Source organism: Salmo salar, chromosome ssa03 (assembly GCF_905237065.1).
Source record: "Salmo salar chromosome ssa03, Ssal_v3.1, whole genome shotgun sequence".
In the NCBI taxonomy this organism is placed as follows: Eukaryota; Metazoa; Chordata; class Actinopteri; order Salmoniformes; family Salmonidae; genus Salmo; species Salmo salar.
In genome coordinates this window covers 78,985,890-79,000,417 of record NC_059444.1, presented here as the reverse complement: position 1 = coordinate 79,000,417, position 14,528 = coordinate 78,985,890, and the positions used below count along the sequence as shown (strand labels likewise).

General features: G+C 43.3%; 1 protein-coding gene across 1 annotated transcript in view; it reads left to right on the top strand.

The window, feature by feature from the left end:
- Positions 1–6,252, top strand: part of LOC106592519 (heparan sulfate glucosamine 3-O-sulfotransferase 6) — a 31,483-nt gene extending 25,231 nt beyond the window's left edge. Inside the window, exon 2 of the mRNA XM_045715538.1 lies at positions 5,107–6,252. Within this exon, the coding sequence (XP_045571494.1) occupies positions 5,107–5,725 (619 nt within the window). The 3' untranslated portion in view covers positions 5,726–6,252. The remainder of the gene's footprint in view (positions 1–5,106) is intronic.
- The last annotated feature ends 8,276 nt before the right edge of the window (positions 6,253–14,528 follow it).

Here is a 14,528-nt window from a genome sequence, read left to right as displayed (position 1 = left end):
TAAGAAGCTGTCACAAAGACCTGACATCAGTGACAGTTCGCCAGCATGTCGGCCTGCCATGACCCTTCATAGTGTCATAGTGTTGGCCCGGCCATGGTGCCAGTAGGCCTAGTTAAATAAAGGTTAAATATAAAAAAATATAAAAAAATAAATCATTGTCACACATACACACGTCAAAGGCTTCTGTGGCTCTCTTCTTGTACAGTGTGTCCCGTTTCCTGTTGTAGTGTTTCATCTGTATATCCAATCACATCATCAGAGACCAGTTAGTGTTTTCTCTTTGGGGAAATGGAAGCCTACTCATGCTCTTTTGACATGTTTACATTCTGTAGGTGAAATGCAGTTAAACTGGAAGAATGTTTGGATAGTATCTATAGTATCTATACAGAGTAGAGTCAAAACATCCACTGTGCATTTAGAATGTCAATGTCATTTACATAACATCACATAACAGTCATTAAACCTAAAAGGTTCCAGGTTTAAGCCTGATATTGTGCCACGACATTCAAGGAGAATACAGTAAACAACATGCTATCAAGCTATCCAGAGAGGCAGGAAGCACTGCATGGTGGGAAAGGTTTCCACAGTCAGCCAGACAGCCCTGCCCTGCCTGTCCCCCAGGCCATCTGTCTGTCTCTGTCCGACACCCTCTGTGCACAGCAGGGCTGCTGGGAGTTGTTGTTTTCTTCAGCTTTCTGTTTGCTCTCCTGCCTCTTTTATGGGGCTGATTTTCAGTCTAATTGGATCTCACAGGCAGAGTTCTGGGTCCGTATTCAAAAAGCGTCTCAGAGAAGGAATGCTGATCGAGGATAAGTTTTGGCTTTCAGATCTTAATGAATAAGATTTTATGGGCAGGGGGGGGATCTGATCCTAGATCAGCACTCCTACTCTGAGATTCTGTGAGTATGGGCCCTGAATACTTAGAGACTACTTCCGACAAGCTCTGTGCTGAATAAGCCTAGTGAGCAGATCCTCCAACGTCCATTTCAATCAGCTTCTCTTCTGCCTCTGAGTAAAGTGGAGGCATTATGATTACTTTACAGTTCTAAATCAGAATGGTGTGACGTTTATACAAATAAATAGTGTTTCTTTACTGTTGATATTATAAACATTTTGGTACAGTCATGATTCTTAATTCATTGAAGTCTTAGCAATTCACGTTTCCATAGACACAAAACTTCCCATGTTTTTCTTACTGGAAGGCACAGTATGTTGTGTAGTAGTAGTGGTACCAGTACTTTACAGGGTTAGGATCGTGAAGGCAGGAAATGTGTCAGCCACATCCTAGCTGCGGGGGTAGCTTATACGCTCCGCTCCAGATTGGTTGCTACATATCAGTCGTATAATCAGAAGCATATCACTTCAGGGTAAAATACCCACATCCTCTAACAGCGGGGACCTACTAGCTAATGTGGCTAGCTCAGCAAAGCTCTCCCAGGAAGCCCCAAATAGAGAACTCTACCTTGCCCTGTTGCTCCCTTTCCAAGTGCTGTAACAGTCAGACATGGATGTTTTAGCTAACTCTTGGGCTACACTTTTAGCTAGCTCTCGGGCTACACCATGTTTTAGCTAGCTCTTAAACTACACTATGTTATAGATAGCTGGACGCTTGCTGTTCCTTGTTTTTAATTTAGAAGAATGTTCTATGAAGCACATGTCCCAATATTCTACAGATTCATATTGATTGTGCTTGACACTTAAGGCACACAAAGACATTGATAATAGGGAGAGAGTGGCTCTTATTGATTGTGTAATGATGAGGCAGATTGAGAGGGGGGATAGATAGGGACCTGGGGAGGGTGGCGAGAGGGGGATCACATTAACTATTTATAACTATGGAAGGAGATGTTCTTATGGCCAATTACAGCAATGACAAACATCACTTACGAGGGGAGACACCCAAGGCCAGACATGAGACAGACAGAAGAGCCACCCAACCAACATCATCACCTCCATATCTATTGTCGCTGTCCTGCCGTATCTGTTGTCATCACAGATATACAGAGACAGACACATCGATCTGGCAGAGCAGGACTGGGGACAGACAGACACATCGATCTGGCAGAGCAGGACTGGGGACAGACAGACACATCGATCTGGCAGAGCAGGACTGGGGACAGACAGACACATCGATCTGGCAGAGCAGGACTGGGGACAGACAAACACATCGATCTGGCAGAGCAAGACTGGCGACAGACAGACACATCGATCTGGCAGAGCAGGACTGGGGACAGACAGACACATCGATCTGGCAGAGCAGGACTGGGGACAGACAGACACATCGATCTGGCAGAGCAGGACTGGGGACAGACAGACAGGACAGGTGAATAACATTTTAGGATGTTAATCATAAATGGGACGTGTTTATTTGCTACATTTTAACAGAAAAGACATTAGCAGAGTATAATGCTGCAGTGTTTGCTCCGTTCCAGCCATTATTATGAACCGTCCTCCCCTCAGCAGCCTCCACTGGTGTTACAGTACCACTGCTCTAGTTCTGTCCACCTGTAATTACAGGAGACCTAGTCTACATTACCCCTGTACTTTGACTACAGATGACTCTTTGAACTACTGTAAACCAGTGCTTAGCTCAGGGCTAATAGGGGGTCATGTTGTTGCTCCACTCTGTTGTCTGAATGATTTGAGCCTTTAGAGATTGTTGAAGCTCTCTAGAATGTCAACAGGGTTGAAGGTATTGGTCCACCTAGTAAATTAATTACGTTAAAGTCAGAAGATGTTATAGAGAGATTATAGAGAGGAGTTAAATCACTGTTAGTTCTCCTCAAAAGCCAACCAAGATGATGCCCACACTATCGATTACTTAAATATAATAGCATTTTGAAAAGTATTTTAAATAAAATATGAAATGTACAGAGGTCTCTATCTGTGCTTATCATGACTATAATCTGTTTGAGATGACTTGTTCGTTTGATTCGCTTCCCTCCTTTCTTGGTTTGGTTTTCATTCCAACTTCAGTTAAGCTAAACCATTCTGTTTTAGTGCCATGTCATGTCTGGCAGCAGACACAAGGCCTAATGAACAGTTTTATTTACCCAGCGACATCTCCGAACTGTCGTCAAAGTCTCTGAACCATCGTCAAAGTCAGTCAGCATCCACTGCCAGAGTCCTGCTGGGGAATAACTGGCTAAATTAAACTAGGATCACACATTGTTTGGACAAACTCTTTGAACTTCATTTGATGGGCGCTTCATCCGTTGTCAATCATAGAAGCACTTGAAAGGACTCCTGTCATTCTCCATTATTGTTTTGGCGAATCTTCAAGACTTTTCATAAAAAACAAACCGACTTTTTCAAGTGCTGGCTGTCCATAGATTATGTGTTGAATTTGTTTATTTTCAGTAAAGCCACAATATGGTCTCCTTAAGAATAACAGACTATTCAGATGTAGGATCTTAATTTGGTCACCTTGTTGCAGGATAACTTTCCTGCAATGCAGGAAATGTTACACTTCTAGTGTATTTAAGGTTTAAAAAGGCTTCTGAAGCTTCTGATAAACTCAGACTTGCTTTTCCCTTACAAAAAATGGATGAACCCCAGCAAAAATGTCCATTAGTTATATTCCACATAATAATTCACATACTGTTGCTACAGGATTATTTTCCTGCTGTAGCAAACTGGCTCAAATTAAGATCCTACTTCTGTAGGCTTATGATGTGGATGGATGGATGAATGAATGAATGGATGGATGGATGGAAAAGTAATTGCTATAAACTAACATTTCTTCTCATCCTTTGTTAAGTAAAACAATTTGTTCCCTGAATTCATTCTCACCACAAAACAGCAGCCTCAGACGTCAGTAGAGGATTGGACCGTCTCCATACATTACCCACAAATCCCCCAGACCAGACACACATGGCATATAACAGAATTTATTCCGATGAATTTAGATGAAGCAGAATTATAGACAATAGAGCTAGGAGTTTTCCCTGGTCAGTACAGTACAGTACAATAGGTAAGATAATTAATAATTAGGTGGGTGCTTACATTTGTCGTATACAAGTTTGTTTTTTGGAGTCAGAGCCAGAGATCAGCCATTATCAACGGCAACCCTGGAGCAATTAGGGTTAAGTGTCTTGCTCAAGGGAACATCGACAGATTTATACTTTAGCTTTATAGTAAACTTCACTGAACTTGATTTTGGTGTTGTTGTTGAGGCAAACAGCCATGTCAGAACATTCACAGAGCAGATAGGAGAACAGATGCTGAGAGAGGTGACAGGCTTATTCTTCTGTCTGAACTCAATCTAGACTGTTTCTCGTGGAACAGTTTCTAATGACACCTCAGTTACATCTTTGCCTACAGGACAGAGTTGGGACTCTATGTGTTGTATCTCTTTCCAGTATACAGTATCTCTCACCAGAGGTTGTCTATGATCTAAGACTAAAAGTAGCTGTGAGAAAGGCGGTGTAACTGAGCTAAGCAGCTTAGCTAGCCCTGTGTTTCATAGTAGTCCTGAATTTCTTTCGTCTGGTATTGCTAGATTCTTCACAGAGCCTGCCTGCGGGGGGAACACATCACTCTGCGGTGCAGGAAAGGGGGAGGACAGGGGGCTGGAGAAGGAAGTCTTAAGGAAATTGCTGTTAAGTGGTTCTTGTGGCTTTGGCTCATCAGATCCATATTGGCTCTGCGGCCTCCCAGTTTCCCATGGCTCCTATACCAGGACTGGGATGGGCTGGGGACTGGTTCATAAACATAGACTGTACTCTTTTAATCATGACTGTTTTGGAGAAGGTTTAATTTAGATATACAGTGCTGGATTTGTGGCAGTTAAGAATGCAATTTTTCATACCTGAGTTTGTAGAGGAAAATAGTACTTTTGGAAATGAAATATTTCCATTTAAAAGAAATTGGACAAAGTTTTGTACTTGAAGGATGTATATCTGGCTCAGACAAAGATGTGTATCTAAAATGGTATATCTGTAATGTCTTCTCTATTTCTGTAAAAACACACAGATGTAAGAATCCTATCCACTGTACAGTATATTATGAACAATGTTCCAGCTCTTTATGACACTGCATAGTGTGAAGTTTGTCATGTCGTTGAGTGAATGACTGTAACTGATTCTTCTCCATGTCTGTTGTCAGGAACCTGATGCCTCGAACCCTGGAAGGTCAGATCACCATGGAGAAGACGCCCAGCTACTTTGTGACCAAGGAGGCTCCTCGTCGCCTCTGCACCATGAACTGCCACACCAAGCTCATTGTAGTCGTCCGCAACCCCGTGACCCGGGCAGTCTCCGACTATACCCAGACGCTGTCCAAACAACCCGGCCTCCCCTCCTTCCAGAGCTTGGCCCTAAAGAATACCTCTTCGGGATTGGTCGACACCTCGTGGAGCGCCGTGCGCATCGGCCTGTACGCCAAGCACCTGGAGAACTGGCTCCAGCACTTCCCCTTATCTCACTTCCTGTTTGTCAGCGGCGAGCGGCTGGTGTCCGACCCGGCGGGGGAGATGGGCCGGGTGCAGGACTTCCTGGGTCTGAAGAGGGTGGTGAGCGACAAGCACTTTTACTTCAACCAGACTAAGGGATTCCCCTGTCTGAAGAAGCCAGAGGGAAGCAGCAGGCCCCGGTGTCTGGGGAAGTCCAAAGGAAGGCCTCATCCACAGATCTCACCAGAGGTACTGCAGAGGCTCAGGGACTTCTACAGGCCATTCAACCTCAGGTTCTACCGGATGACTGGACAAGACTTTGGATGGGACTGAGCCGTCCACCAATGTTACATGGAAAATCAAACCAAAGGATGAAAATGATTACTTTAAAACATGTGGAGAGGTCACTGCTTTCATCAAGACAGGAAACACAAGACTGACATTACATTTGTCAATGAGGGAACAGGGGTTCTAGGTTGCCACTTTGACTTGTGACATGGTATGCATTATACAAAATGTTGGCATTTTGGGGTATTTTATGGAACAGTGATATAAAGCTGTCGTTTATAGTTTCAGTTACAATACTTGTATGTTGCTACATGTAAGAATAATGTAAGAACTAATTGTTTTCCCAGTGTAAAGTACATGAACCAGGAGATAATGATAAATGTCACACAGTAAGTAGACCAAAGGACGCTGATGACTTGATAACGCTGTGTGAGGAGACTCATGTTACAGTATATATAAGGATTATAACCAACCTGTTTCTGACCAGCGTGTGTGTGTGTATGTTTGTTTGTGTGTGTGTGTGTGTATGTGTGTGTATGTATGTGTGTGTATGTATATTTGTGTGTGTGTGTGTGTGTGTGTGTGTGTGTGTGTGTGTGTGTGTGTGTGTGTGTGTGTGTGTGTGTGTGTGTGTGTGTGTGTGTGTGTGTGTGTGTGTGTCTGTGTGTATGTATGTTTGTTTGTTTGTGTGTATGTATGTATGTGTGTGTGTGTGTATGTGTGTGTATGCATGTTTGTGTGTGTGTATGTTTGTGTGTGTATGCGTGTGTATGCATGTTTGTGTGTGTGTATGCATGTTTGTGTGTGTGCATGTTTAAGATATCGTAAGAAAAGTGTATTTATTGCAATAAGTGTATGTAGCTTTAATTATTCTTGTGCCCACCCAACTAAGCAACAAAACATTTCTTTATCAGGGTTGACAATCCTTTTCTTTTGACTTGTGTTTTCAATGGTACTGTAGATCTAAAAACCAAATGTGTAACTATCTATCAAGTCAATCTAATACCAGACCCTGTTTACAGCATTTCCATTGGGACAGTATTACATTGGATGATGAACCTCTATTACAAAGACTTTGTACACATAATCCTTTTTCTTCCACTTGGGTAAAGAGCTAATTATGATGTGATACTTATTTCACCTTTTAATTCAAAGTTATTTAAGCCTCATTTAAAATGATTCTCTTACTTGCAAACCTTTGATGCATCCAACAATGATACCTCACTTTGGGTACAGAAACACCATTTTGGAACCGAAACAGATGTGTATATATAGTTTACCCTTCAATGATGAATCGCAATGTACAATGAGTATCATTATCTTGACGTTACCAGTTCACTTGACGTTACCAGGTCATTTGTAAATGACATGCTTAAAGATTATGTTTGTCAAAGTTTATTTCCTTTCAATTATGTATAGGAAACTGTTTCGTATCACTCTGTAAAAATGTTATATTAAACCATACTAAAGTTTACAACACTATTGTACATACTGAAATGAGAATATGTTGAGATGTTTAGTAAAGCTTCATTTGAAATGAATACATAGTGTTTTTTTTTACTGAAGCACAGAGTGGTGCGGTAATGCTCTTGTGACCTGTCAGTGTTTTACAAGCCACAACAGGTCTCATTAAGAGCCACCATCAGGAGACCCTTGGAGGCCTGTAGACCCAACTCTACCTAGTGTAGCGTAGCCAGGCGTTGTATTATTGTGTTCTATGTATTCTAGGAGAACTCAGAAGCCTGGAATAAGAGGCTAAACTCTGTCTGACTCCTCAGTAGAAAACATGCACAGACCTCAGCTTCCCTCTTTCCCTCTCCTCTCTTTCCTCTCCTCTCTCTTCCCTCTCCATCTTCTCTCTCCCTATCTTTGCCCCTTCCCTCTCGTCCCCCCTTCACTCTCCCTCTTTCTCTCTCCCTCCACATAGTGAGACCACATGTACAGTCTGAGGGCTGTGTGTGCTGTGGCCTTAAATTATGAAATATGTCAGCTGTCTTAAAAAGACCCCATCCTTCCCTCTCTGGGTAGAATTATCACCACTCCTTTCTTCCAACAGGAAGAAAACACATCTGCTGAGGATGAACAGCTTTCCCCCTGAAATGTAGACTGGGATGGATGCAGAACAGCTCCAGGATGAACAGCTTTCCCCCTGAAATGTAGACTGGGATGGATGCAGAACAGCTCCAGGATGAACAGTTAATGGGCTCAGTTTATGTTTAGTACCCAGTTACCTTGGCAGTGGCACTACTTTCTGCCTCCTGCCTACCTCCACCCAGTAGTCTACAGTACCTCCACCCAGTAGTCTACAGTACCCCCACCCAGTAGTCTACAGTACTCACACCCAGCAGTCTACAGTACCTCCACCCAGTAGTCTACAGTACCCCCACCCAGTAGTCTACAGTACCTCCACCCAGTAGTCTACAGTACCTCCACCCAGAAGTCTACAGTACCTCCACCCAGTAGTTTACAGTACCTCCACCCAGTAGTCTACAGTACCCACACCCAGTAGTCTACAGTACCTCCACCCAGTAGTCTACAGTACCCACACCCAGTAGTCTACAGTACCCCCACCCAGTAGTCTACAGTACCCCCACCCAGTAGTCTACAGTACCTCCTCCCAGTAGTCTACAGTACCCACACCCAGTAGTCTACAGTACCTCCACCTAGTAGTCTACAGTACCCACACCCAGTAGTCTACAGTACCTCCAGCTAGTAGTCTACAGTACCCCCACCCAGTAGTCTACAGTACCTCCACCCAGTAGTCTACAGTACCTCCACTCAGTAGTCTACAGTACCTCCACCCAGAAGTCTACAGTACCTCCACCCAGTAGTCTACAGTACCTCCACCCAGTAGTCTACAGTACCCACACCCAGTAGTCTACAGTACCTCCACCCAGTAGTCTACAGTACCCACACCCAGTAGTCTACAGTACCCCCACCCAGTAGTCTACAGTACCCCCACCCAGTAGTCTACAGTACCTCCACCCAGTAGTCTACAGTACCCACACCCAGTAGTCTACAGTACCTCCACCTAGTAGTCTACAGTACCTCCACCCAGTAGGCTATGCCTGTCACACATTCCCACCTATCCGCCTCACTTAAATACGTCTGGCCACAGGCTAGTAGTAGCCCTCAGTACCATTTAATGTCCCTGGCTCACTTCAACTGTACCACATTTAGCTGTCTTGCTGATAGCTGCCTTTTCTGAGTGCCAGCCCAGTGGCAGGAGTGTGTGTGTGTGTGTGTGTGTGTGTGTGTGTGTGTGTGTGTGTGTGTGTGTGTGTGTGTGTGTGTGTGTGTGTGTGTGTGTGTGTGTGTGTGTGTGTGTGTGTGTGTGTGTGTGTGTTTGCCTGCGCGTGTCCATTTTTTTCATTTTCCCCCTCCATCTGTGCAAGTCATTAGCACCAATGTCTTCGGTACCAGCCTAACAGTAAACTTAATGAAATCAGCGGAACATGAATCATAGGCTACATGTTTATTATACACTGGGCTGAACTACTGTGGCTCTAATGGGACTGCAATCCGACTGCAACCACAGCATGGTATGAGTGGATGCTCTGGGCAAAGCTGTCCCAAAACATTGCACAATGGGACCCAGAGGAATGGCTATGTATTTGAATCATACCATTCTGTGGGCATGGTCTCAACTTGAGGTGCATGCATAACATAACTCTCATTGATATCCACTGTAGGCATCCGAATTGACGGCTCTATGTACTGTAGATCTATGTATCTGCTAGATATGATTCAACCCTTTAATAAGTCTGGTAATGTGACAGATCATGTAGACAGTCAAAGACTCCATCCTGGTTACATTGAACATGCCATCGTAACACAACCCTGACATCATTGCGCCCCATCGTGAAAACAGTAGTACCAAGACATCATTTCTCACATGTGAGCCAAAAATGGGATTTTGGAGTTTAGAAGACTCTACTAAGTTATCCAACAGAAATGACAAACTGTGATGCTATGACTGTAGTATTACTGTAGTGTACAATAACCAATCATTGCACTTTAGTTTCCATACACAGATAATTCCACAGATAAACCCAGAGGGAAACTGTGATCCAGTTGTTCTGACTGATTTGTTTACATTGAAGAGGATGGAGGTTTTAACAATGTAGACCTATAAAACCTGTACATGACTGAATGAGTACATCAATTAAATTACAGGTTCATAAACCTTAACGTCTTCCGTTCCGCAACTAGACAATTTGTTGTGGCCCTAGTGGTATGCAGCTCTTAAGAATCTAAGGCCACAATTTGATGCATGCCATCACTTCCTAGCATTGTGGATTTGTTTACCCTTATGAAAATCACCTGAAGTGGATACGGTTACAGCCCTGTAATTATTGGAGACCTATATATTTTGCGTAAGGGACGGATGAGACGTATATGGGCATATGGCAGACTAATCAGAACCAGTCACGGAGGAGGGTTGAACGATTTTGAGGGTTCTCAGTTTGAAGAAAAAAGGCTGATTTGTACACACCAGATAAAAGCAGGATTACAGTGTAAAAGAGGTTTCCTTTGATTACTCATAAATGAAGACAGTACTACAAGGACTCCACACATTTTCCACACACTCTGTGGTTAGGGTAGTAACGAGTGACTCTGGCTTTAATTGTCCAGAGTAATTTGGCTCAAAATGGTTTTACTTTAAATTGGTGGTGAGTAAGCCTGTTTCAGGGAATGTTTTTTAGAGATGGGGATTAGGAAATTTTACAATGGGACTTTATACTATTTCAGGACAAAACTCTTGCTTCAATACCACTTAACATCCAAGTTGCCAGTCATTTATAATTAGCTTATTGGGGCTCTTTTGGAAAACTCACACAATTAAAATTGATAGGATGGCAGACACCCAGAAATGGCAAGGTGCAGAGCTAAATGGCTATTACCAATTGGATGGGAAAACTTCACACTTTAAACTATAACAGGGTTTTAAATAAATGATTTACTACAGTACTGTTGACAGTCGCCACATTCCAGGCATTCTGTTTTGACTAACAACTGAATCTATATCACTTAACATCTGAAAAGCCCAATGATATCACAGAGTCCTTGAAGACTAGAGATTGCCTCGAAATATACTGCATTCACACACAGGGGAAGCATCTCAGACAAATGAAATGGTAACTGATACCTTTCTGATGATATCACAGAGTCCTCGAAGACTAGAGATTGCCTCGAAATATACATCTACTACTTAGTGAACCGTTGACTAGGTCTTCAATTGGTAGCATAGTACCTTCAGAGATGATGTGCCCTACACTTAGAAAAAAGGTGCTATCTAGAACCCAAAAGGGTTCCATAGAAGAATCCTTTTTGATTCCAGGTAGAACCCTTTTGGGTTCCATGTAGATCTCTTCTACAGAAGGTTCTACATGCAACCCAAAATGATTCTACCTGGAACCAAAAATAGTTATCCTATGGGGACAGCCGAAAAACCCTTTTGGAACCCATTTTTTTGTAAGTGTAGCATGGTCCCAGATCTGTTTATGCTGTCTTTTCAACTCCTATAAGCTATATGGTCATTGTTTGGAGTCAGGCCAAACAATTACCATATATGAGTAGGCAAGAGGGCACAAACAGATCTGGGACCAGGCTAGCTGTACCCCCCTTTCAGGTGCTACCGTGCTAAGCCTTAATGAAGTACACACCTGTTATGTTACACGGTTCAATTTCAGCTGCCAAGGACTCCATTCTGCATGCCATAAGTCAGTATTTAAGTTCCATGGTATAGGACTAGTTTTATATAAGTCTATGGTAAAGCTTTGCCATGCCTATATAAAGCACTAATTGTTTCTTGATATGTTCCATGGTTTTATTAAACCCAACCACCCACTTATAAATTCTTTATGATGGATTGACTTGAATACAAAGTAATTACTTCCATGTGTGGGAGATCAACTATAGTCAAAGATTCAGTCATTAATTAGGACATTTATGAAGAGGACAAGAAGATAAACTATGTAACTATTGGTTTCCTAGACGGACTGTAACGGTTGCCTTTAGAGAGAGCGGACCAAAACGCAGCGGAGTTAGTGTTCGTCATATTTAATTGAGAAAACGGACACTATACAATACAAAACAAGAAACTGACAGCCAAAACAGTCCTGTCACGTTAAACACAGTAACAGAAACAGAAACAATTACCCACAAAACCCCAACGGACTCCCAATCAACGGCAACGAACTTCAGCTGCGCCCGATTTGGGAGCCACACACAGCCCAAAACAAAGAAATACAAACACATAGAAACAGAACATAGAACGCCCACCCAATGTAACACCCTGGCCTAACCAAAATAAAGAACAAAAACCCCTCTCTATGGCCAGGGCGTTACACGGACAGACATACAGATGCACACACACACACACACACAATCCAAACTTAAACACAATATTTTTCTCAGCTAATCGCCAGCAATGAAATCCCATACGATCTATTCCTCGATAGTTTCCTGTTCGTTGCCATGTGGACATATCTGTGCCTTGTTGTCATGCATGTGATATTGAATCCTCCCTCACTCAGTCTTTCCACTAGCTGTGTGTGCCTGTGGCGTCTGCTTTCTTAGGATGGCCACACCACAGTACAGTCTGGTGACATACATACAGCACAGCACGCAAGCAGAACATCACGAACTGTCATTTTCTAAACGCAGACGTGGCAAGACTGGATAAAAAACTCTATAGGACTCTCAAAGTCAAGTCTATAGGACCTTCTCAATAGTACACTTGAAAAATTATTTCACTTGAACAGACACAATAAAAAAATGTAAGTTGTCTACCGTTTCCCAATCACCACACAGTCTACAGATGAGCTTGAGCTTGGGGTGAGAAATCGACAAAAAAGGTGGTAACTGCTGTCTGTATGGACCCAAATGCAGGAACCCAGTGTCCTCAAGTCAAGAGAGGAGAGATACCTACCTGCTACTACCTCTACCACCCAGTCATGGGTTGCTGATGAGTGATGAGGATGGATGAAGGTGTTGTAGCGTGTCATACAGACTGTCTGTGTAAAATGAACCTCCAAAACTCATCTGCCTTCCTTCCTGCGTGTCTCACCTCTGCCTGCTCCTGGAACGACAGCTACCAGCCCTGTCATCTTTTAAAGATCCACCACACTCACCTCTGCCTGCTCCTGGAATGACAGCTACCAGCCCTGTCATCTTTTAAAGATCCACCACACTCACCTCTGCCTGCTCCTGGAATGACAGCTACCAGCCCTGTCATCTTTTAAAGAACCACCACACTCACCTCTGCGTTCACATGCAGGGGAAGCATCTCAGACAAATGAAATGGTAACTGATACCTTTCTTGTGTGACTGAGTGGGTGAGTGTCAGTATTTGGTCATGTTAACTTGGGGCTTATTTTTGTGTAGAAATGCAAAAGTTATACCCCACAGCAGAATTGCTTTTGTTTCCCCACTCAAAAGAAAGAATTATGTGTTTTCTTTTCACAATGGGATTCCCTTTCTTCAAAGAGCGACTTCACTCTTTGGCTCACTTTTACCCCACTGGCTTGATGCCCTGCAATGAATGACATCATTGTTACTGTCAGTGTGTGAGTGTTGGGTTGGTTTGAAGACACGCTGTGGTCTGACTGCAGGTAATCCACTCCCTGAGAATGTTAAGTGTACCTTCTCAGGCCTCTCGCTCGATGACAACATGCCATTTCACTGTGCTGAATGCTAAGCCATGGCTCCACACTCGGCTTTGAACTGATTGTTCAAGCCTAATAGAGGAGACTAGAGGATAATACCCACAGACACATATAAGCTAAGATGACGATAATCATATCTCGTAAAAAGGAGCACCTGTAGCCACACAAAGCGTACACATGCATATGCTATAACCCAATCATAGTTCACCAGACTGTATCATAGACGATAGTTGGGAACAGTTACAGCTACAGTGAGATTCTTAGACATATTAAAACGGAACCTTTCATAGTTGCTATGATGATGAACAAGTTGGACATAACCCTAGTCCCCTGGAGGCTGCTGGGACATATAGTTGTGAGGCTGGGTGATAGAATGCCTCTGAGGTGTGGGATGAAGAAGGTGTATACTACACACAGACTCAGGTTACAGGGAGAGACAGGCCTGGGACAAGCCAGGTTGAGACTGTGATTGACCCTGATAGCAGAGGCCTGTGGGAGAAGTGTAATTCTACCTGGAACAGATGTTAAACACCCCGGGAAGAATGTGGTTACGGAGAGGGCAGAGCTGGCAGACCCACACGGCCCTTATTTACCGCCATCATGGACAACGGTTGAGCCGCACAGCGCGAGCCAGTTACAGATAAGAGGATACATTTGACTGTGGATTTGAGAAACTGAGAAATGACGGAGTCCTGTCCTGGAAAGAAGCTAAATGAAAAAGACTTGTTTGATCCCATGACAAGAAACATTCCAGTTGAGAGTTGTTGCAGGTTGAAAGAAATCATACCATTTTCACACTACCGTGCCGACCCGATATCAATATCAACTAGCCACTATGGTGGACACATAACCAGGCAAGCTCAGTACAGAAGAGCTCAGGTTAGTTTGACTCAGTTATGTGAAAAGCCCTTTAGTCTGTTCCTCTTCAAAAGATAGAGATTCAAGTGGAGATGGAAGGTGACAAGGGGTTACCTCAGGCCTGAAGTTTGATACTCTGATCACCTCCAAAAAAAACACAGGTGTAATATGCTGTCTCATAAAGCCAGTGGATGAAGATAGTCTCCTCTCCACTGTTATAATGGGATAACATGCAGCAGGCCCACAACACAACTAGAGCAAAAACCTGCCTAAACTCTCTCAATAAGTCATGTCTCAAACATCACTCATCTTTGACACTG